Consider the following 23,995-nt stretch of genomic DNA (forward strand, 5'->3'; position numbering starts at 1 on the left):
TTGAGATATGAATTCTAGAGAGAGCGATAGTGCAGATTGGGGAATACTCTGTTGATTGGATGTGATGAGATGTGCTTCAAGAATCAGGTTGGGGAACGAATCTAGAATGGAAGTTGAAGTGAGGATAGGTAGATAGTTGTTTGAACTGTTGACATGAATCTTGATTGGCTGTTGGAGCTCATTGGCAGTTGAGGTTTCTTATCCAATGTCATGCCTTGATGTGAGGATTATGTAAGCTTGAGCTCACCCTACGATAGCTCCATTGAAATTCAATCAGAAGTCAAATAATTGATCGACGTCTTTCCATCGCATCCAACACATCTCACAAGGCCTCATTAATTTGTCGGACTTGCTCCTTTGCGCAACTCAACATGTCGTCACTCTACAATCTCGAACCTCAACCTACTGCATCATGCATTTTACACACCACCTCTGGCGATATCTCTCTCGAGCTCTGGGCGCAACAAATTCCTCTCGCGTCTCGTAATTTCCTGCAACATTGCCTCGACGGCTATTACGATAATACGGTATTTCATCGCCTTGTGCCGGGCTTTATTCTACAAGGTGGTGATCCTACCGGTACTGGATCTGGTGGAGAATCGATTTACGATGGCGGCGAATTTTCTGAAGAGAATGGCATATGGCCGATGGAGGAGCGGAAAGGTCAAAATGCGGGACCGAGAGGAGTGGGCTTCAAGGACGAGTTTCACAGCAGGATAAAATATAATAGGAGAGGATTGTTGGGGATGGCTAATGAAGGGAAAGATACGAATGGGAGTCAGTTCTTTTTGACTTTAGGGGATACGCCTGAGTTGATGGGGAAGAATACGTTGTTTGGTAGGGTGGAGGGAGAGACGATATATAATTTGGCGAGGATGGGGGAGGCGGAGTGTGGAGAGGGAGAGCGACCATTGTATCCCACGAAGATTACGGGGGTGGAGGTGTTGGTTAACCCGTTTAAGGATATGGTTAGAAGGGAGAGGGTCGCGAAAATTGCGGTTCCCGAGAAGAAGGCTCCAGAAAAGAAAAAGAAGAGGAAGGCTGGGAAACAGTTGTTAAGTTTTGGGGATGAGGGGGAGGAAGGTGTCGAACAACCAGTTGTTAAGAAAAAGGCGAAATTCGATACGAGGATTGTAATGGACGATGGAACTGCAGATAATGCGCCGGAACCAGAACCCAAGGCTAAATCCATACCAAAAAAGAAAGCGCCCAAAGCACGATCATCTGAATCTCCTCAATCATCACCAGAACCCGAAGCAAGAGCGCCCTCCAAACCGTTGCCCAATAGAGCCGCAAAACTCGAACGAGATATTTCTTCCTCTCCAGAGCCTCAAGTTCAAAAGGTTACCTCTTTGCTAGATCGCACAAATGCGCAAATAGCGGAACTAAAAGCGTCTATGAAGCGGAATGTTCAAACAGCTCCCGAGCCGGAGAAGAAGAAATCGGCTTTGGAAGCCATGATTCCTGCAACATCCGTTCGTGGACGAAAGCGCAACGCAAATGGAAAGTCAAATGCTAGTAACGATCAAGCCGCACTAGATATTTTGCGAGCATTTCGAGAGAAACTGGAAACTGCACCACCTGAAAAGGAAGTGGCTAAGCCTGCCTCACATAACGAAGCTGAATCCAAACAGGAGGAAAATGGAACCGTTGATGATGAAGAAGCTGCATTGTGTGATTTACACTTTATTGCAAATTGTCAGTCTTGTAAATCATGGGAAGCGCAAGGGGAAGAAGAAGAGGAAGAAGATTTTAATGACAAAGGGTGGATGTCTCACGCGTTGAGTTTCAAGGAGGACAAATTAGGCAAGGATCTCAGTTATAGGAAGAAAGCCGAAGAAGAATTGGTGGTTATTGATCCTAGAGAGAAAGCTAAATCGCTGAGGGAGGAAATGAAGGCGAAAAGAGAAGCGAAAGCTGGAGGTTCGACGGGTAGAGAATGGGATATCAAGCGGAACGAGAAATTAGCGAGAGGGTCGGCTTTGGCTGGGAGAGGAGCTAAGTAGGAAATTTGTATGGTAATGGTGATGAGGAAGTGTGATGAATGGTTCACATGACGGAATGGTCTCAAATGACATAAGGAAGGTAGATCTTTCTGGTCATGATTCAAGAAGCTAAATTGACGCTTCAGTGGTTTCTTCCAAAGTGATGCAGATGATGCGACAGTGAACAATAAAGATGATGAAATAGGCGATTTATGGAAAGGAGATGAATTAGAAAGGTAAAGAAAGGAAAGGATGGAAGGGATCTGGATCTCTTGGCAGTCCGTAGGACTACCGCTGGGGTGGCAGTCTAGGGGATAAGAATAGATAGCATTGAAGTAGGAAGTTCTCCAAGCAAATTATTTGGCACCACATTTCAGCTTTCAAAGAAAGGTTTCGAGCGTAGCGAGCTCAGGGGGTTTGGGGGCTTGCCCCCATTTACAGGGGTTTAGATGGGAATGTAACTTGTAAGTGATTTTGAAGATGGAAGATATGTTTTCTGTTCTGGATCACCGGTGGATGGATAACTTTCTTTGGATGGGTTGGAACTTGGAAGTGGATAATGTGGCTAGGTATGTGTGTATGATAGGATAGGATATGTATGATAGGTAGGTATCAATAGTATGTATGGTATTGAGAATTGAGAATTGAGAATTGAGAATTGGCTAGGTGAAAGTCTGGTTTTGAGATATTGTGGTTTTGGATTGGATTGGAGTGGATTTGGAGTGGATTTGGATTTGGATTGGATTGGGAACTCCGGACTCTCCTTGTGTGTTATGGATGTGTTGGGGAAGGGGGGGAGGTGGGAGAGATGGAAATTTTTGGTGGGTAGATGGTGGATGGATAGATAGGTAGGTAGGTATTTTTATTATTGCTATTAATGTATTCTATTTCTTACTCTCTCTGTAATATAATGTGAAGCTCTCTCTGTAATATAATGTGAAGGAAATAAATATATTCTTGTAAGATAGGTAGATAGTTGGATGATAGAATGGATGATCGAATGATTGAATATCACCTAGATACGGAGTAGGTAGATAGATAGATAAGGTTAGATATGATATCCATCAAGCTATCAGCTACCGGCTACCGGCTACCTCGCGACCGACGGAACATTCCGAATATCAAATTATTATAAATAAACCTGCAAGATTAGACGAAAATGAAAATGAAAATGAATGTTTGGTGGTGGATACCTGGGTAGGTACTAGGTAGGTAGGTAGATAGGTAGATAGGTAGGTATCTCTTTTTCGAATTGGTGTTTGGAGTTTGAAGTGGGATTTGAGATTTGAGATTGAGGGTTTGGGTTTAGGTTTGGGTTTGGGTTCTTTGGGATTTTTATGATGGGAGGTTTGGTTTTGATTTAGGATAGGATAGGAGATGGATGGATGGATGGAGGTGTAGAGTTTTGGTTGATTGTGAGATGGGTAGGTAATTTACTCTGTAGATACTAGGTAGATATCTGCTAGTGTTAGGCTTATAAGTTATTTTATTTATTTATTATACGTACTCAGTACGTACCAGGTAGGTAGGTATCTCCTTATTCTACTCTACCAGTTCCTCTTCCCTGCCAGACCCACTGAGCTAGTAATAAATATTATCTAATTAAAAAAATGAAGAATGAAAATTTTGAAAAGTCGATGATTTTCCGTGATGATTTTTAGTGATGCACTAGCGATTTATCGATCAGAGGATTGAGAGCGGAGCTTTGGCTGATAAGATTAAGGTTGGTGAGAGACCGGGAGTGGAGAGAGGAATGGTCGGTCAGCCTTGTTATTAGTCAGCATTGTCATCATCGATGAAAGCTGGGGTGGGTGAAATTTCTGAAGAGTGAAGGAGAGTGAAGACTGAAGACGGAAGGAAGTTGTAGATACCTAGGTATGTACGTATACTCCGGAGATGCGGATTCGTAGGGGAATGGGTGGATGTATATGTATGGGAAGTTTTATATATTGTAATATCATGGACTGTTTATGAGTATATAAAGAGAGAGAGAGAGAGAGAGAGAGAGAGAGAGGTATGAAGTTGAAACATCCATCAATTGATTATCATCATATTATCATATTTACACTTGATAATCTGATCCATCTACCCACCTACAGTAGTACCTCCTCCATCTACCTAGGTGCCTAGGTACATTTCCTCTCAATGAAAAACACATCTATCAAACATTAGACATTACCTAGCCTAGATAGACAGAGATAATTTATACGGAATATAATTTATATTTATATATAATTTAAATCTCATAAAAAGATGTCTTCAATTCCCATTCACCTGAGATCTCCCTCTTTCTCTTTCCACAAATACTTCATCTAGATCTAGATAATCAAAAACGTTTCAATTCCCATCCAAAAAAAAAGAACAATAAACTTCAAGTTCAAGAAGAATTCCTCCCCCTTCCCAAAACACACAACGAAGAGGAATATCAACTTTATCAACTTGCATCATACATAACCCCACTACCTATTTCCACCCCCTTCAACCTTTGTTTGGAACAATAACTTATTCTAAGAATCATCTCAACACATCTACCATTGACTCATATCTTCTGTCCATACCTTTGATCCGCCATCATCATTTATAGATACCTTCAATCCTTCCTGCACAATTCCATCAAACTCATCGCGCCGAGCCTCTACCAGAATCTCCCGCGACAATCGCAAAAAAATTAAAGGCAAACATTTTCCAGCATAGAGTAAACCATTTATCTTCGAGTTTGGCGTCGCACATCTATCCTCTGCTTGAAGTCGCTAGGGAGGCTGCAGGTAGCCTCGACTTTGGACCCGTGAATCGTTTGCTACGGCACCACAATACAGCTGCACAATTTCCACTTCTACATAACAGCTCACACTTCGACCTTCACTTCCCCCTTCCATCCACTTCTACAACGACACCTACACATCTCGTAGAAGATCACTTCCACGCCCATCCCGCACACACACCTCATCGAATGTATTCTCCTCATATGTCTTCCACCAATCCCCGAAAAAGAGCTGCACCGGGAGCCTCGTCTGCTATTCAAACACCGCAGATGCAACAAACATACAATGCAGGTACCCAGCTACCCAGTGCCGAATTCTTGCGCTGGAATCAAAACTCTGAATCTCAGAATTTCGCAGATCCAACCACGAGCAATTATATGAATATGTTTGGAGCAAATCCCGGTCTGCCGCAAACGACCACTGGTTTCGACCATTCCCTTGCCGCGCAAACCCATTCCACACAATTGGCTCGTCGACCGAATGTCAATAACAATCGCCAACTTGTTGCGCCGCGGACGTACGACGGTTCGGGTGATGCTTGGGGAGCTTTTGACGATTCGATGATGGATTTACAGAATGGGCATGGGGTGAATGGGGAAAATGATGATATTGAAGCGTTGGAGGAAAAGGCGGCTATTGCGAAGAGAGATGCTCAGTCAAAGAGAAAACAGATCCCACCATTTGTGCAGAAGCTAAGCAGGTAAGCGCTTCCTCTTTTGCGAGCTTCGATTGAGATTGTTTGCGCTGACTTTCTTCCTTGATAGCTTTCTTGACGAATCCAAGAATACGGAACTTATACGATGGTCTGATCGAGGTGATTCGTTTGTGGTGTTGGATGAGGATGAGTTTGCGAAAACGTTGATTCCGGAATTGTTTAAGCATAATAATTATGCCTCTTTCGTGCGACAACTCAACATGTATGGTTTCCACAAGAGAGTAGGACTTTCCGATAATTCGATGAAGGCTAGTGAGAGGAAAAACAAGAGCCCGAGTGAATATTACAATCCTTACTTCAAGCGTGGACATCCAAATCTTCTCTGGCTCATTAATAAACCGAAGGGTGGAACGAATAAGATTCGAAAGGAGGGAGGACCTAGGAGAGGGAAAGCTGAGGAGATGGGAGATGGAGATAGTGATGATGAAGCAAGAGATATTGAAGAATTTGGTCAAAATAATTATACCAACAATGCAGCCACCAATCGAGCGATATCAGCCGCGCCAGAATCTGGACCCTTACAACGACGAGAAATTGCAGTTGTTCAGGGTCAGATCTCTGACATTCAAAAACAACAAAACACCATCTCACAAGCGATTGCACGTCTGAGAAAGGATCATAATCAACTCTATCAACAAGCTATGGCTTTCCAAAATCTTCACGAACGTCATGAAAGTTCGATCAATGCTATTCTCACATTTCTTGCTACGGTCTACAACAGAAGTTTGGATGGACAGGGAGCCGAAAATATTACTCGGATGTTTCAAACTGGGTTAAATCAACAAGGTCCACATCAACAACAAGGCAATGTTGTGGATATTGGTGACCTTGGAACTCCTCAGCAGCAACCAGCGGCTGGAAGTGTTAGTCCGGTTGTTCGCAAAACACAAAAGTTATTGACAGCAGGACCACCGGAACGAGAAAGCAGTCGGGTTACTGAAGCTTCAACGGCTGCTTCGAGTCCAAGAAATCAATATTCTACTCCACGTTCTGGAACAGTTGAAGAACTTTTCGAATCTCCTAGTGATAGTACGACAACGAAGACGGAACCGCAAAGAGATATGTTGAATATTATTCAAAACGCCAACTCACAAAGTCGACCGGAGAATAATGTTATGGACTTTCCGGATATGCTCACACATTACGAAAACGCAAATGGAAATTCCCCGCTGACCTCGGAACAGCGCAGCAATATGCTTAATATCATTGCTAGCACTTCGTCGGCTCCAGGTTCTAACAATGCACTTGTGAGCCCGGCACCTCAAGCTCCTGATCTAGCGCAAATGGCCTATACGCAAGCTGAGATTGAAAACTTGATGGGATTACAACAACAGCAAAGTGATCGTATTGCAAGTCTTTCCGCAAATCTTACGCCTCTCAGTCCTTCGGGTTCTATTCCTGGTGTTCAAGGCGACTCGTATTTCAATGGTGCTGAATCCATTGACCCTCAGCATTCACATCTGGATTTAGATAAATTTTTCGATTCCCAGGCGTTTTATAGTGGAGGGAGTCCGGGCAATCCGAGTTTTAACTTTGATGATTTTGGTAATGGAGTTGATGGGAGTGGGTATGGTGGTGGAGAAAGTCATTTTGACGTTGGTATGGATGGTGTGAATGATGGGAGTGTGAATGGTACCGGTTCGAGTGGGAATGGAGCGAGTAGGATTGTCGAGACGGTGGCGAGTAGTGAGTCGACGAGTCCGGCGGATGATGGGATGGGAGATGGCAATGGGAATTCGAATGGAAATAGTAATGGGAATGACAACGCGAGTAATAAGCGGAGGCGGAAGATTTGAGGATGGAAGATGGAGTGGGTGGGAGATGGTACAAAATGCGAAAATTATGGGATAAGATGTTAAGGCTGGTGTCAAGGGGCGTTTTTCTTTCCATGGAAATGGCTATGGAAATGGAGTGGTTTAGGTGGAATGGATGGGTGGATACTCTGAGAGGATTGATAGTTGTGGAGGGATATTATGTTGGTCGATTTTTACCTCTTTAGACTTCCGGCTCGTGGAGTTTCTTTACATGTTCTTTTCTGTTTAGTCTATTTCTCTGTCGAGGTGAAATGGAATGAATGGATGGAGTGATAGTACATGAGAGAGGAGCAGGAACAGGAGCAGGAGCAGGAGCAAGGAAAAAAGAAAAAGGAAAGGGGAGAAAATTTCATGTTCATGTTCATATTCATATTCATATCGTACTCTTGTGAAGATTGAGGATGGGGATGTATGTGTGTGGGTGGTGGATATTTGAATTTGAACTAGGTATGCTGAAGGGAAGATGGGATACTGATGGTATGCTAGTTAGTGGTGATGTTGGTGGTGAGGGGGGTGGGGGGTGGGGGGTGGGGGTGGAAGTTTCTTTTCCGATTCCTTTCTGTTAGGGAGAGATGGGACAGGCATAGTGGCATAGTCATAGTCATAGTCATAGTCATAGTCATAGCATGTATGCATGGCGTTTTTAACTTTTTTGCTAGCTTACGGTAGACTTTTTGAACCGATTTTCAGATTTTTTTTTGTTGATTGTCGTGTGCTTGGCTTGTGCTTGTGCTTGTGCTTGTATTTTGGGTTTGGTATATTATAGTTATAGGGTTGATGGATGGGGTGGGATGGATGGATGGATGGATGGGTTGAGTAAGTGATAGCTGGAGAGGAGGGGTTGCTGTATAGAGGTTGCAAAGCTACATACATATTCATATGTATCTAGTAAGAAAGAAAGTAAGCAAGCAAGCAAGCAAGAAAGCAAGAAAGCAAGCCAGCAAGAAAGAAAGTCTAGAATGTTGATTTGCGGATTTTGTATCTGGGGGGATGAAGGAGGGGTTTGATGGAAGATGAATACCCTGAGATTTGAGATTTAAAGTTCGAGTAAAATAGCTGTTGTTTAGTGCTAGGAGTGGATGGTGCATTGTTTGAGTTGTATTCGAGGTTTGTGGGTGTGGGTGTGGATGTGTATGTGTATGTACACCTCATCATCGTGATCGAATGTCGGTTGGGAGATAGGAGGAGAGTAGAGGGAGGGGGGTTTGTCACAGATAAGTAGATTGTATTTTTCAGGGAATGGGATAGATACAAGGAAGGAAGGAAGCAAGCACGCAAGAAGAGTGGTATTCCTATTGTCTCTTCTTCTGAAGAGAATCGATCTCGCTTTTTGTTGAAAGGGATAATTAATCATGTCGAAAGTTTTCTTGAGATTTCGGAGGGAGATTGTTGTTGAGTACACTCGAGTAGCGTGTAGGTTTGGTGAATTTTTAAGGGTACCTAGGTAGGACCTAGAGAGATAGAAGAACATCTTTATATTTCTTAGCAACTCTACCGCGTTAAATATTTGTGATTGTTCGTCGAGAATGTAATTAATGACTCGAAGGATATCTTTAGGAATCAGTAAGTCGAGGCACGGGAATGCCAAGATCCGTAGATGGGTGAAGATTTGATAGAAATCTATCTATTGATACCTGGATGAGATGGTTTTTGAAGAAAATATGATATTGCTCCTTTCCTGATGAATGATTATCGATTGGTGAAGCTGTGGAGCGATTGATGGTTTGACTTGACCATCGGCTTCTCATTGCTTTCTCTTGACATCGACATCTTATCTTTGATCAGAGAATCAGATGAACATGAAGGATTTGATTGACAACTACCAGGTTGTGGAGAGGCAATGGAAAATTACCTGTTCTAATGCTAGCAATAACGATATACTATCCTAGCCTATACAACTGATGGAACTCATGCCCGTTATATTTTCAATCCCATGGTGTTTATGCGACCGCGACCATTTCACCATGGATAATACCGAAAGTAGACTCAAATATTGATTTCAACCAGCTATTCGTAAAGACGTTCATGTGATTGGTATGAACGATATTTTCCAAAAAAGAGTAAGTACGCGAATGAACATCAGCATGTCATCAATCATCTCGAATCTGCCTTTCCATAACCATCCCAACCCAGGAGATTAAATACACCAGCTGATGCGGCGAAGTTCTCGTAGAAAACTAACACGTATCTAGCTCATCACATTCTAAGAGGCCGTTGCGATAGTCGTCAATGTGAAGATGTGAACTAGACCAAGGACCCGAATCCAGAAGATTGAAGGTATTAAGTCGATAAGAGCGTAGGATTTTAGACATGTTTCTGTCATCTTTCGTCATGCTCTGCGCGTTCTCACTTACTGAAAGGTTGCCTTTTGAAAATTAGAATGCATCAGAATTAGGCACCGACATAGAATATTCAATGTTGGACCTGCGGATCTCCTCCTAGTCATTGCGGAGCCAAGGAATGTAACTAAATGCTAAAGTAATCGGATGACAGGATTATATATAGCTTTGCAGACCAATAATTCAGCCATCACCCTAAAAGATGAAGAACGAAGAGTACGCCAATGATATATAGGATTCGGATATATTGTCCTTTTATCATGAGCTTCTGTGTATCTGAAGCGAGTTCTCGTGCTCTCCTAAATAGGATATCGTATTTTGGACAAATAGTTCTCAGGGTCCTTACGAGCTTGCCAGTATCGCATTGTCATATTTCTCGTAATTCCGTAGATCCACAAATTGTATATTGCTGACTTGATCTGACATGGCAAGTTCCGTTCCCAATCTCGAGATCCATGACATTGATGTAGATTTGAATGCTCCGAATGAAACCAGTTCCTGCAAGATGATTGACAAGGTCCAGACAATCTGAAAGTGGTTTATAAGAACTGCAAAATTTCTATATTAACCTTAATGCCCCATGCCTGGTATTTGATTCCCGAAAAACATCACGGGTGGCTGAACATCAAAAAGTCAATCTCTTGTTTTTAATTAATCAATCCCCCGCACTTTATTGTGTAACATGGGGGTAATGGCGATTAGAAATCATCTTCAATCGCTTGTGGTTTGCGCTTGCGACTCGAGTTGTGCAACACTATTTGCAACGAAATTTAGAGGATTTTGTCAGGATACTAAACGGATTTGATCCTGTGTTGCATATACATGAGTTTGATGAATGCTTCGATGGTGACGAATTTTCAGTCATACCTAAATCATTGTACTTGAAATGATCAAAATAGAAAATCAGCAGCGGATGTATACCCTTTTTGGGAAATACTTGGCGATGTCAACGTATACGCCCCAGACAATACAGTGCTTACTGCTTGGCTAAACATTTTGCACTGTGTTACCATGAATTTGCGACGTCAGGGACCTATGACGATCCTGCGTAAGCGACGGTTGAACTGAAATAAAGGCCAGGCTCATCGATATGATAAAACAATAAGTTGCTAATTCTCACAAGACAGTAGGTGCTTTCAATAGCTCTGCTTGACAGCGATCACATGCACCATCCAGGAAATTGTCTTTATTTTCATTGTGATTTGAAAGGTTGAGCTGACTTCTGTAAAGTGTGCGTTGTGCGAGCCTCGGACTATTCGTGGGCCTTCGACTGATCTTGTCCCGAATATTAGTGTAGGGAGGAACAAGGTATATAAAGCTCATACCAGTAATGTGAAGCGAGAAGAGAATTTCGGATGATATATAAAGTGATTGTTTGTTACACCCGATATTTCTTGTACATCTTTAGCCAATTGTGACGACCATTGCTTACTGTATTGTGCATTAATTCCAATTAAGCTTATTACTACCGCTAACAAACTCCTAAAGTGTCGATATCATGGCGATTATCAATTCGAACCAGTTCTTAGTTTTGATGGGGCGCCTATCGATAAGTTAAATAGAATCTGGCACAAGTACGCGAGCTTTGTAGATCTGAGCCTTGGCCATCAGTCAGACAGATAGCTGGGTGCAAAAACCTGGGTTCAAAGTTCATTTATCTTTGAAACGGTTGGATGAATTTGTGGATATCGTCCTTGGAGCGAACTTCAGGAGGCGATTCAACGTTCGCAAAATGGTCCGAGCCGTTATCATGTGGCTGACACAACCAATGAGTTGCGGGGAGGATAACAATATCAATCCGAAGTAAAGTGGTCATATCCATTCTTAGGTCAACCAAAAATGGGTTGTAATACGGCTTAACAATACTCCATGTGTATGACGCACTTCATTGGCTTTTGAGTTGACGTGGTAAATTGATTGGCGGAGTTCAAGGGGCTAGAGAATAAATGTGATAGTATAGCCCGGAAAAATGGAGACGAATACAATCTGATTATTGTATGCGTGTTGCCCTGCATCTCGGATAGGTTTCTACATCAAGTAGAAATTCGGTTTGGTAATAACAAATGTACAGCGACAAAAGGAATGTTCGGAGAATCTCGCTACTTATTATATTAGTCGGGATTTCAAAAGGAGGGAAGTTCCGTTCCGTTCACCAAAACGGTCGGTTGACATCTTACAATATTCAATTTTCGTGGTTTCTCAAAATCAGAAGCTTCTCCCAGTATGAAGTTATAACCTTAAACTAAAAGTTTGGTTCTTGGGATAGCCCGCTGTAAATCTGATTGGCTAGCTCGTTCATCTTCCACGGAGACGTCAAGGGGTGGTGGACCCTGCTATGCCTGTCAAAGATGCCTGTTCCATATGCGCCCATAGTTCCCATTTGGAACAGCAATCCCGGTATCTCCAAGACCAGCGCAGTATGGAGTCCAATACCATGATCTTAAATTCCCAAAAATCTGGCTTATGGATACTTCGCCATCTGGTCATGGTCATATAAGGCGACCGGCCAGTAAATTAATCGAGTGGATCATTTGTAGCTTAACCTGGCCACATTTAAACATAAGGTAAGTAGTATATGAATCGCTGAATCAATTATCTGTGGAAAGGTCCATCTCTCATTTTGCTCATAAGCCTAGCCAGCTAGCATACCGTCGGAATCTTCACATCAAGCCATTATCAGGACTGGTTAGTTGATCATAAATTCTTGAACGTAACACATGAATGTGTGAGTTGAAAGTGTATGGAGAACCATCTCAATCGACTAATCATCAACATTCGCTATCCTCTTTCAAAATGGTCGGAGCTTCGACAAAGCAGGTTATAAAGAAGGAAGTTCCTAAACGCTCTCGGGCATTCAGCACAAGAGCTAAGACGGGTTGCAAAACTTGCAAGTGAGTCCATATTTGACATCCTACTTTCTTGATATCGATCAATTCTAGATAGGCCAAAATGCTTTTTCGATGGCTAGGTTCTCACTTGATGACACATCATCAATGGTAGAGCCGTCTATTTTCTGACTTTCTTTTGAACAGCACCGTCGAAACCAAATTCTGTGCACGAACCTGTCAACTGACAAATTTCTTGTAGGGTTCGCCATGTAAAATGCGACGAAGGGAGACCCGGATGTAGGAAATGTGCTGCAACAGGGCGTCAATGTGACGGCTATGCTCATTGTACGCCCAGTCCAAACCCCAAACCTAGTGCAATTTCGTCTTCAATCGTCCCGAAATCTTCCAGCCGTGCCACACATGAAATACCTCCAATAATTCCCGATTTCTTGTCCCCAACGCTAGCTGTCAGTGATCAGGAACAGCATTCTTTCAACTTTTTCCATAGACAAACTGCGCCTCAGCTAAGCGGTTGCTTTGGCTCGAAGTTTTGGAATTGTTTCGTTCTGCAAGCTTCACATCGTGAGCCGGCTGTGCGACATGCAGCTATTGCGCTTGGGTCTTTACATGAGAGGTTTGAGTTGGAGGATAGATTTATCTCTAAGGTAAAGGACGATACTGAGGAGAATTCCTTTGCCGTACGCCAATATGTGAAGGCAATAAATTGTTTGGTGCAACCGAACATGTCCAAGCATACATATAAGTCGGCAAACATTGCGTTAACAACCTGCATACTATTCATATGCTTCGAGGTAAGTGTCTTTGTAATTTCCGTTTATTTGTTTGAATTTTTGAATCCCAACTTATGATGCATCTGAAGACTTTAAGAGGGCACCACGACTCCGCTCTCGCGCATATCGACGGCGGAGTAAAAATATTCTCGGAGCTAGAGGTATCCGGAAACTCAACTCCTGTTTCGTATGATCTGCCTGAAGATCATATTCCCGTTCCAATATTCCGTATGTTATTCGGCAGATTAGATACGCAAGCCTCGGTTTTAACTTCAAGGGCACGTATAATTGATGGCGAGTCTGGCTCTTCACCAAATTCTATTCCAGACAGTTTTCTGAACATTGAACAAGCGCGCGAGGCAATGGAATCAATCTGGACATATAGCGCAAGAAACCTCTTGTCTTGCTCCATGTATAATGGCGTTCCCCTTCCTCTCCCTACCAGCCAGGAAACCAAATTACAATTATTGGCTCATCTCGAGAATTGGAACCGAGCGTTTGAATCATTTTCACGCAAGTCAATCAAGAGAGGTAATATTGAAATAGTTAGTCCGATGGAAATGAGAGCGAGGGACCTTCTCCGCCTGCACAAAACTATGACCCAAATATTGGTCACGACCTCCACAACACATTCTGCAAGGTTTAACGAATCGAGTGAGCTACTTTGGGATGATTTTCAGTTGGAATTCGAAGCGATGGTAAAGTGGGCATCCGATATTATCCACACGCCATCGAATATTCAAATAGGAGGTCGTAGAGCCGCAAGTTTCACATTAGACAATGAAATACTACAGCCCTTGTTCCTAGTAGCCACGAAATGTCGACATAGACGCATAAGAAACAAAGCTATCCTGTTACTAAGCCAGGCTGATAGGCAGGAAGGTCTATGGAACAGTTTGTTGACGGCAAAAGTGGCCGAGAGAATTCGAGAAATTGAGGAAAGTGGATTGGGCGAAATGATAGCAATAGTCCCGGAATCGAATCGCCTACGAAACATCGAAATGAAGTTCGAATTTGAAGTCTATCATGGAAGAAGAGCGTGGCTTGGATATAGGACTTTCTCTGCGTATGAAAGCGGAGAATGGATCCAAATTTATGAACGCAACACCCCGCCCGAGACGTTCAGAACACCGAGCGGGTCGACAGATTCATCTTTTCAGGTTCATGATAATCTGAAAATTGAAAGAAACAAGGAGCAATCCTTCGAATCAGCATGGAGAGTCGGTATCAAATCAGAATTGTAATAAATCTGGCGCAGGATTGGATATGGTAATGTCTGAATATCGACCGTGTTCCTACAGCACGAATTGATGACCGAATAGCGTAATGAACTAGAGAAAGTATCTAGAGAATGCATAAAGACATCGCTGTTCCCATGTATATCCATTGACCTAAAAAAGGTGGAACTTTGTGAAGACAAACATACTCCATATGGAAGTACTGGAAAATCAGATCTTCAAGTGGCTTCCAGTATGGGGTGACTTGCACACCAGAACTCACGGACCCCGGCACTTAGAGTCGTTGGCAGACTTAGTGTATCAGAATCACGGTGACATTCGAATGCAGGGCCGCACAGGAGTGTGATAGTACCGCAGCCACACAGATTGCATGATGCCTATTTACTGTATATGGTCTCATACGATAGAATCATGTACCTTGTAAATATGAGGTATCAGTAAAAGCTAGTTACAGTCAACTAATGCTACTCTGACAAGCAAGGGGATACGTACGTACAGGTAACAAGGGTGAGAAATAAGCCTGCATGGCTGCTGCTTGCAACGAGACATCTCAGCATGTCGTTATGAGACCATCGGATACAGATATTAATTTTCAATTAATCAAATATTATCAAAATGTCGTCACTGTATTAGATCACCCAGTCCCTTTCCAATTTTGTCCAGCAGATGAGGTCGTGTCTCCGAGTTTGAATGTATGTTGGAAGGTAAGATTCCGGAGACTGTTGACGATCATAACATGAGCTTCATTTTGCCAACCTAATTTTGAAGATAATAAGACTCAATTGGTGATTGATGAATGATAATGATAATGATAATGACAAGGGTGATTTACCGGCGTCAAGAGGCATCGAGAGGCATCAAGAATTGTTGTCAAGTTGTTGCCACGTATCACGTGATAGTATTATGTAATCACCAACTTGGTTGGTAATCAAGTTGAATGCCCTTCCCTTCCATCAATCCAAGATGTTGAATCGTACAATATCTTCTACTGTTTTCTAGTATTCTTATACAATTCTGTTCATAATTCAATCTCACTGAAAGATTCAACTCTCAAGACTACATGAAATGATGATCGAAGCATCCGAATTACTTGGATATGCAAACAGAGTGATGTCGATTCTACATTCTGGTCATTTTTGAACGAACTTCACAAATAATTCATGCCTTAAATACGCTCGCTCATGAACTACTTGTGCCAACCACGAAATCACTTCAGGAATTGGAGATCGTGTATCTAGTCCTAACATGTGATACAATACCTCTAGATATCGCAAACACATAGGATTACCATTTTCTTGGCTCGCATATCCTATTGTAACCTACGCGAAGGTTTTCGAGGACGAGATAAGAAAGCCTGCCAAATTTCTCAAATCTATCCTTAGCTATCACTTCTTGGTGGTATAGTTACCGAAATTAATTCAGCAGTATGGCTGGGCAGTGACCCTCATACTTCTGGAATTACTCTTGGTTTTTTAGATGCTGGGCTTTTTGACGCTGGATATTAGACGTCTGGGGCTCTTCCAAGGTTATGCTTGATGATCATGTCCATCTCAAAACGCTACAGCCCATCGCCTATACCAAGATTTTTTGTTTTTGGACTGAGAAAGAACGTATAGAAAGATACGACTTCTCCTATCATACATCACACAGATTGTACTTTCGAATTACCGAAATCGGTCAATCTACAGCGCACGGTAGATCAAGTGCAGTGTTTAAGAAATCGTACTTACATGTCCACCATAGTGATAAAACACCTTCATATTGAAAACATCGACATCAAGGCTATGTCAACCCCGATGTTGTACTTCTGGGATGCGTGAATGCTCAACACTCGCTGTAACCTTAAAGGGTGCTGATTGGAAATCGTCGACCATCCGAGACTGGGCTGTGGACCGCCAACAACCAGAAAGTGACCCCCAACAGGATCGCAGAATCTTGAGACCCAAACCAGATTAGGAAGTCAAATTTACTTTGCGTCTAGTGACTTTCAATGTCGAAAACTCAACACCAATGTTCAAATACATGAATTTGGATATTGAACCACCATGAACGTGGTTCAGCAGACAGTTACTTGAAACGTTTGATTTAAACCATACAGCATCTATTCATCGGAATTGGCAGCGCTTATACCACCTCAAATATAATGTAAAATTCGATGAGTTTTTGGTCGGATCTCCCAATAATTTGACCTCAAACTGATCAGGAAGATTGATAGCACACCAACTTGCATAATGCTGCTGGCTGGCCTTGGCCACTACCCAACCAACAACTTTCATATGATTTTGAAACGTCATTTTATAACATTCCCATTCCAACACTATTTATTCCTTTGTTGCTTATCTATCGATGATACATTACACACACCTCTAATATAGTTAGACGGAATAATTATGTGAAAGAAAGATCACGCCTCGTAGACAAAGACGTCTCAACAGCAGATGGTGAACCTGACCAGATGGTTGAGAATGAGACAATTTAAGAAAGTAAATCTTTAATTGCTCATCTATAGAGGTTCTCGTTTCTTGTTCAATTGCTTGCTTTTTCTCTATTTTCCTTTCATTCCATCTCATCTATTTGATTAGAAAAGTAGGGTCACCATTTGAATTAATTGGCCTTTTTGAATCTTGACATTGACATTGTGGTCAGAGCCTCAGGTTGTTCTAACACGGGTCTACTTTCAAAGAATTGCCGCCACAGCGACGGGATTTGTGACTGAAGACTTGGAAAGTTTCGTGAGAAGAACACCGAAATTACACTTGGAATCTTTAGGGCTTCGTCATTGACTTCTTGACATCGGCAACATCGCGCTGGCGTTGGATGAGATTTTCCAATACTCAAGAACGAGTAAATTGTTGAACTAGCTTCCCAGTAACGAACAAAGAAATTATCCCGTCGGACATCAACATCTATTCCACCTCATTTCTCGAGAGATCAGTAGATCATCAAGTCACCATTGATCGACAACTTCAACGAGGATACCATAATAAGGTATGATGGATCGTCGACCACAATACATGAATGTGCCTAGCTATCCCTCTCTTCTCAAACATGGAACATCCCATCCCTCACCTCTTTCCCCCTTAACCCCACCTCGACGACTCCACCAACGCAGCCTGCTACCCAGCCCACCCATCTCGCCACATCTTCACAAACCCCCACCTCCTATACCTTACCCATGGATTTGGCGCTGCCACATATGTCACTCTGTTTACCGTCTTGGCGTCACCCGTCGCTGCCGTAAGATCTACTCATTTCCCCTCATACACGTCACTTACTAACAGCGAGCTCTATAGTCGAAGACGGTCATTACTTCTGTTCTTTGCCCACTCCACCCCCATCTCCACAAACTGCTTCTCCCGTGTCCCCGTCCCCCTCCACTAGTTCTCTTTCCTCCCTGATTCCCCCCAAGAAGAAAAAGAAACGTCGTCGCCAACCCCGTGGCTGCCGCGCCGAATTTGACTACACAGGTTGGGAACATTACAACCATTGGCGACGGGATATCTCTCTCCTGAAAACCGAATCTCGTTCTCTGAACAACCCACACTTCATCCCTCCATTGAAAATAGGCAAAGATTGTTACCGCGACTGCGATTTTCCCTCGGAATGTCAAACCATACATTTACGATCAGCGATAACCCCCAAAACGCGACAAAAAAGCGAACCGGAGTTAATTTTCCCCATTTCTCCCATCAGTGCCGAGGAACGTCAACGCATAGATGATGAACGAGAAGATCAACAGTTGATCTTTGATATAGCAGCTACTACACCACCAGCCACTCGTGCTCATGGCGAATTCCCTAGTTCCTCAACTCTCATGCCCGATATCACTTCTCCCGATTTTAACACGCTTGTTGAGCGCGATCGGCGCAAGAGTTTGGAAGCGGAGAAACGCGGATTAGAACACGAGGCGCAATTTATTGTTAGTCCTCTAACAAGTCATACCGCCTTTGCGGATATAAATTATGGCGGCAGTGGATCTACGAGTCCGAAAGGAAAAGAATGTGAAAACGAAAGACAGGAATTGAAAGATGGTTTGGGAGTCTCGTATCCTCCTGAACTAGACGATCTAGCAGGAGAAGAAGAAACGGAAGAGGATGAACAGGGATATGTGAGGGAGTTCATACGAGTAAAGAAACGGAAAAGCATAGCGAAAATTGAACAGCTCACGGGATTGAGGTTATCAGAGGTGCAGTATGGAAAGATGGTAGGAGAGGTGGTGGACGGAGATTTGGGAGGACCGAGGGTGGGAGAAGGAGAGGGAAGCAAAAGTCGGAGAGCTAGTGTAGAGATTGAAAGTCCACCTAGTAGTCCGTTGAAGATGTTTTATACAGTAGAGGATAGTGATGATGAGGATGATCTTGATGAGGTCACCCCCTGGGATGAACAGAGGAGGAAGCATATTCGATAATGATCCACATTTGTTTTGATTCGAGTAATTTGGTGGACCTGCAACTGGGAGGTTCTTCGAGGAAGTGGATATTGCGAATTGCCGGAATGTATAACATTTAGCATTGGTTTGGTATTCAAAATACCGCATAATCATTTTGAACATCACATTTACTATTGTAAAGTTGAAGTAATATCCGATCTCATTCAAAATCGATAATAGTACATCGGCCTGAGGTGATTCCGCAACAATCCAGAGAAAAATCGTTCCGAATTGTGCCTCATTCATGGATGAACTCATGTAGCCTTTTATAATCCTATCTCATAGTCCGATCCATGATAAGTAATCAATTCCATTATGAAACCAAGCAAAAAGTGAATATCCCCAAGACACCATCAAACTCTGAACCCTTAGAAAGAGAAGAAGGAAATAGCGCAAAAAAAGCGGAGTGCGTAAATGAATCGTAGACGTGTGTGTTTGCGATAATCATGCGGACTCGATAGTCTTCTTCTTCTTCTGCTCTACCTTCAAAAGTAACGCGCGGTTTATGTGTGGTAGCACACCTCCGAAAGCGATAGTTGCGCGAATGAGTGTATCGAGTTCTTCGTCACCGCGAATGGCAAGTTGTAGATGGCGGGGTGTGATACGCTTGACTTTGAGATCCTTGGCAGCGTTCTAAAATGATCAGTGGATGCTTTTTTACGCAATCGTGGGGTACAGATGTAGCTTACTCCTGCGAGCTCAAGTACCTCAGCAGTTAGGTATTCTAAGACCGCTGTAACATAAACTGCTGCCTTCGCTCCCACGCGCATCTTGTTCTGGGTGTTGTTCTTCAAGAAACGCTTGACACGACCGCAAGGAAACTGTTTTTAAAATTTGTCAGCATGTAAAAAATCTAACAATTAATGCGCAATTCAAAACAAAGAAAGAGGTATTCCGAAATCGAGGTTTTCCCAGGATGAGAAAATTTATCTCGCGTATGCACGTCTTGTTGATATTCGGTGCGCGTCGAAAAGACCTCCTCGACGAGGCTTTGGAGAGATAGTTGATTCATGGATAGGAGTTTGTAGTCATCGAGATTAATGTGTATCGCGACTGTTGGTGATTGTTCCAAGGGATTGTTCGCAGATCGAAAGTTGACGCGACTTGGTGGGGTGTAGATATTGTAAAAATCGTAGTTTCCGTCTCTCTCCGGATCGAACCACAAAATTTCATAGAGGCAAAGAGAAAATGAAATACAAAGCTTGCGCAATACTAACCTGAAGACCGGCTTTGCTTGAATGACTTTGTTGCTTCTTGTTTCCATCTGCGCCAACCTTGCCTCCAGCAGATGACTTTCCACCAGAAGATTTTCCTTTTCCGCCGGCCATTGTAAAATATTGAGAATAAACCTAAATATTAAGGTAGAAGTTGATGTATGAGATGTAAGTTTTGATGTTTTTTAAATTAGGAGTTTGTATGTTGATGTTTAACAGAAAGAAGGCGCGTTGATTTGAAAAGTGACAGTAATAAGATATAAGTAAGGTATGTAGCCGTTCTTTGCTTGATTGGAATCCTTGATGATGACTGGTAGCCGAAGCGAGGCTTGTGTGAATCTGGAAAGATGAGAGTTCAAAGAGGAGAGAAGAAGTTGAAAAGCAACAGCAATACTTGGCTGAGAAGCTTTTAAACTTACTAGAATGATAGAGAATGTGATGATTATCATATATAGATGTATAAATGATAGATGAAGATGGTGGTGGAAGAGATATATAGAGATCATGTAGGAACTCTCACTACCATGAGGAACCATGATTTCGCCATGTGATGGTTACTTTCATAGCAGCCCCACGTTAATGATGAGAGACTTACCTGTGAAGCCGTGAGATACAGATGAAATAGAAGAAGAGGTCAAGGAGAGTTGTTAAGTATTCATAAAGCTGTCATGGTTTGATGTTTGTCGTTGATTCAACAACAATCTGGGGGAAATCTATGAACCTGAGGATCTGATCACGTGTCTTTCTAGCGCACGGATTATTTTTTGGATTTGAACTGGGGTTTATCCGATGACATCCTTACGTCCGTCGTACGTCGTAAGAACATTCTTCGCCTGGCCTTGACAATTTGGATTAATCTTATCATAACTGCGTTCCCAATTCCCTTCGCTGCTGAATTGTTTAAACACTCCTTTCCTCATTTTCATATTCAGCATTCAGCTTGTATCATACCTGGTATGCATACAATACAACATGTAGAACAAGCATGATCTGTACGTCATCCTATGCATCGCAAGGTCCGGTCGCACGAAGGATGGATGGCAAAAACTCACGACATTAGAGATGAAAATCTCGCAAGTCAAACATTTTCAATCACTGGAAACTGTATTGAAATGTTTGTTGGGCCTGGGATGCGATACTGCCCTATTTATTACAATTGTTTTATCCTCGTTTGCAAGATTTATGAAGCAATGCGTTTATCGAATCGGTACGCCCAGTTGTCACTTCAAACTTAACTTATACCTCGAAGCATCCTTTCTTTAAAACGGGAAGCAATGATTGATGTTTTCCATCTAAGTTGGACCTCTACCGATGTTTTGTTTCACCCATCACCCTGGACCTACCATCTCAGGCTCCAACCTCAAGAGATGCTCGTAAATTCCCTATGAGCCTGTTGTTGGATCTCTACATAGTAGGAAGGTAACATTATTCATAAACTTGCTTGATTGGTCCAATTCTAGGCTGCATAGCTGGCCGTCTGTTTCTCCTCCATGCGATTCTGGCATGTGTCATGTGGTTAGCAAAGTGCTGCACTTGAAGGTGGCCACCATGATAATTTTGCGGTGCACGAGTGAAAGGTGATGGGAGCGGTGGGCTACATGATTACTAAAGGGACAGAGCGAATGTTCATGTTTTGATTCAAAAATCAGAAAGCATTCATGCTCGTCGATTTATCATTCAGATCACATCTATCGCATGGTTGCATCCAGTTCTTGCTTTTCGCCCCCCAGTGTGGGTATTTGGAAAACTCTATCATGTTCGAGTCTGAAGCTGGTTCTTTCTAAGTTCAAAGATTATTGATCAGGGAGATGGGGGAAGGGGGCACGGAGATATAGAGAGAATGGCGGATGGTCATTGGCATGGTTAGAACCTGTCTTCCAAATCTTTTCATTCAAATTCTTCAGGAAGTTCCTGCTATGGAGATTCCGTTATGTCATGTCAATATACCATCCACTGGTCAAACGAGTGCCTTTCAATGACGTTGAAAGCTCATCTTAGCCCTGTTTTGGTTGGATCTCTCATTTTTTAATCACAGTTGATGATTGGGATGTTTTAATTTCTTCAAATGATCATTTTACTAATCCTCTAAGCTTTCTACAGAGTCTCCGGGATTCAAATCTTTTGTATCATAAGCTCGAATTTTTCTGATTTCCGTGTCTGCAGATCTACAGAATACACAATAAAGATATGCAAGCGTCTAGGTACAAGAGCAGAAAAACTTAGTAATGCATTGTATCTTTGATTATTGGGTAATATTCCTTCGACCTACTCATTTCTATCTTCGTTATCGATATGTTCCAACCACTCTAACCCTCCCTCGCACATACCTTACTACAACTTGGATGTCCTACTTCTCCACACTTCCTACATCTAATTCTCAGCCACATTTTTGTCCCTGGACAAAATCCATGCACACACGGCGTACAAATATTAAACATCCCTTCCTTCCCAGTGACCGTCTCTCCCTCCTCAACAATCTGTTCAAATACAATCCCTGAGCATTTAACACATCTTTCTCTCCCACATTCCTTGCAAGCTTGTGTCCATCCAAAAGCTCCATCCCATTCATAAGCAATCTCTGTTTCTGCTTTCTCTTGCACCGGTATGCTTTCTTTCATTACCCCCGATTCAATATCCTCTGCCGTCCATGAAAATAGAGATAAGCTACTCGGTCGATAATGCTGACTATCACTTCTTCGACGGTTGACCGGAATATCTGGAGCCCAACTAACGCTCTTTGATCTCTCCACCTCCGTACCTATCTGTCCATTCAACCAACTAGAACTTCTCGATCCAACTGGCTCAGGATATTCATACAAAGGCCGTAGCGATTTTCCCGTTGGCGGTGGACTTCCCGAAAAAAGGGAAATCGACCGTTTCGAACTTCCGGTAATAGTAAGGGATCTGCGAAAAGGATGTAAGGATAATGAAGAAACAGATGAAGATAATAATTTCTCGTCGCCTTTCAAGCTCGCTAGCCGTAAATTTGGATTTGAAACAGATCGAGATCGAGATTGTGATTGGGAATTTTTAGATCGCGTAGTAGATGAGGATAATTTTGAACGTGTGCGATAAAATGAATAAGGCGAGGAAAAACAACAGATTTGATCGCCGCAGTGAATACTACGATATGTATCTTCCTCTTCATTATGAAGATTCTGGGCTTTGGCTTTGGCATTTGCCCGACGGGCTTTGGCAATGGAGCGAGATTTGAATGTTGAAAGGAGTTTGTTGACGGATTTGTAGGTCTCATACTCGCCGGGGTGGATTTGAGGAATACGAGGGGCTGGTGTACTGGTTGAAGAGGCGGATGAACTATTTGATGAAATGGGGGCGCGGGCTAGAAATGTGCGTAAAGGACTTAGAGATGCGAGAGCTAGGAGGGAGTGAAAGGATGAGGTTCGATTTTTATTGTGCAGAGAACCATCTGGGGATTTGGGAGACTGTTGCATTGTGAGAAGAATGAGCGCTGTTCTGTTCGTGAGTACTAAAAAATTCCATGCTGCTATTGAAAATGAGGAGAAAAAAGCGACACGGGCTGCAAAATCTCTACAGTACTAGATTAAATGGATAGACTCGGTATGGGAATAAATCTATCAACGAGCTTCGAAGACTTTACTTTGTATGGCTACAGGTAGAAGAATTTAGTTTCGCTTTGTATTAAAGTGACTAACACAATAGAATACAGATGGAGTATTATGAATCATTCTCGCATATTCACAGCATGTGAATCACAGGAGTGGTAATTTAGTCATTTGGGTTGTTGAACTATTCGACACATGTAGAATGGAAGTGACACGAAAGTAGGCAAGTATTACTAGTCATGTGATCATTCGAAAGACTTATAATCTTAGTACGGTCATCGATAGAATAAAAAGAA

The 23,995-nt window shown here is 42.6% G+C and overlaps 6 protein-coding genes across 6 annotated transcripts; 4 read left to right on the top strand and 2 right to left on the bottom strand.

The window, feature by feature from the left end:
* Positions 1-371: 371 nt before the first annotated feature.
* Positions 372-2,006, top strand: EAE98_004326 (uncharacterized protein; the record flags this gene model as incomplete). Its single annotated transcript, XM_038951946.1, has 1 exon — positions 372-2,006. One exon carries the CDS (start codon positions 372-374, stop codon positions 2,004-2,006), a length of 1,635 nt encoding a protein of 544 aa, XP_038811482.1.
* A 2,401-nt stretch (positions 2,007-4,407) lies between these two features.
* On the top strand, positions 4,408-7,778 carry EAE98_004327 (uncharacterized protein). Its single transcript, XM_038951947.1, has 2 exons — positions 4,408-5,447; positions 5,512-7,778. Exons 1-2 carry the CDS (start codon positions 4,936-4,938, stop codon positions 7,256-7,258), a joined length of 2,259 nt encoding a protein of 752 aa, XP_038811483.1. The 5' UTR covers positions 4,408-4,935; the 3' UTR covers positions 7,259-7,778.
* Positions 7,779-12,408: 4,630 nt separating this feature from the next.
* Positions 12,409-14,478, top strand: EAE98_004328 (uncharacterized protein; the record flags this gene model as incomplete). The annotated part of the gene is made up of 3 exons (XM_038951948.1): positions 12,409-12,506; positions 12,703-13,255; positions 13,324-14,478. 3 exons carry the CDS (start codon positions 12,409-12,411, stop codon positions 14,476-14,478), a joined length of 1,806 nt encoding a protein of 601 aa, XP_038811484.1.
* A 994-nt stretch (positions 14,479-15,472) lies between these two features.
* EAE98_004329 (uncharacterized protein) lies at positions 15,473-18,969 on the top strand. Its single transcript, XM_038951949.1, has 3 exons — positions 15,473-17,058; positions 17,119-17,709; positions 17,766-18,969. Exons 2-3 carry the CDS (start codon positions 17,463-17,465, stop codon positions 18,878-18,880), a joined length of 1,362 nt encoding a protein of 453 aa, XP_038811485.1. The 5' UTR covers positions 15,473-17,058; positions 17,119-17,462; the 3' UTR covers positions 18,881-18,969.
* Positions 18,970-19,345: 376 nt separating this feature from the next.
* Positions 19,346-20,229, bottom strand: EAE98_004330 (uncharacterized protein; the record flags this gene model as incomplete). Its single annotated transcript, XM_038951950.1, has 3 exons — positions 19,346-19,534; positions 19,591-19,722; positions 20,119-20,229. The coding sequence occupies 3 exons, from the start codon at positions 20,227-20,229 to the stop codon at positions 19,346-19,348; spliced, it is 432 nt and encodes a 143-aa protein (XP_038811486.1).
* A 2,233-nt stretch (positions 20,230-22,462) lies between these two features.
* On the bottom strand, positions 22,463-23,567 carry EAE98_004331 (uncharacterized protein; the record flags this gene model as incomplete). Its single annotated transcript, XM_038951951.1, has 2 exons — positions 22,463-22,485; positions 22,541-23,567. 2 exons carry the CDS (start codon positions 23,565-23,567, stop codon positions 22,463-22,465), a joined length of 1,050 nt encoding a protein of 349 aa, XP_038811487.1.
* Positions 23,568-23,995: the final 428 nt, after the last annotated feature.

This window comes from Botrytis deweyae (genome assembly GCF_014898535.1).
Source record: "Botrytis deweyae strain B1 chromosome Unknown BDEW_008, whole genome shotgun sequence".
Classification (NCBI taxonomy): Eukaryota; Fungi; Ascomycota; class Leotiomycetes; order Helotiales; family Sclerotiniaceae; genus Botrytis; species Botrytis deweyae.

Coding starts and splice junctions, on each gene's coding strand:
- EAE98_004327 (XM_038951947.1), top strand. CDS start 4,936: ATGTATTCTCCTCATATGTCTTCCACCAATCCCCGAAAAAGAGCTGCA. Junction 5,448..5,511: donor TTTGTGCAGAAGCTAAGCAG/GTAAGCGCTTCC, acceptor CTTCCTTGATAG/CTTTCTTGACGAATCCAAGA.
- EAE98_004329 (XM_038951949.1), top strand. CDS start 17,463: ATGATGGATCGTCGACCACAATACATGAATGTGCCTAGCTATCCCTCT. Junction 17,710..17,765: donor TGGCGTCACCCGTCGCTGCC/GTAAGATCTACT, acceptor CGAGCTCTATAG/TCGAAGACGGTCATTACTTC.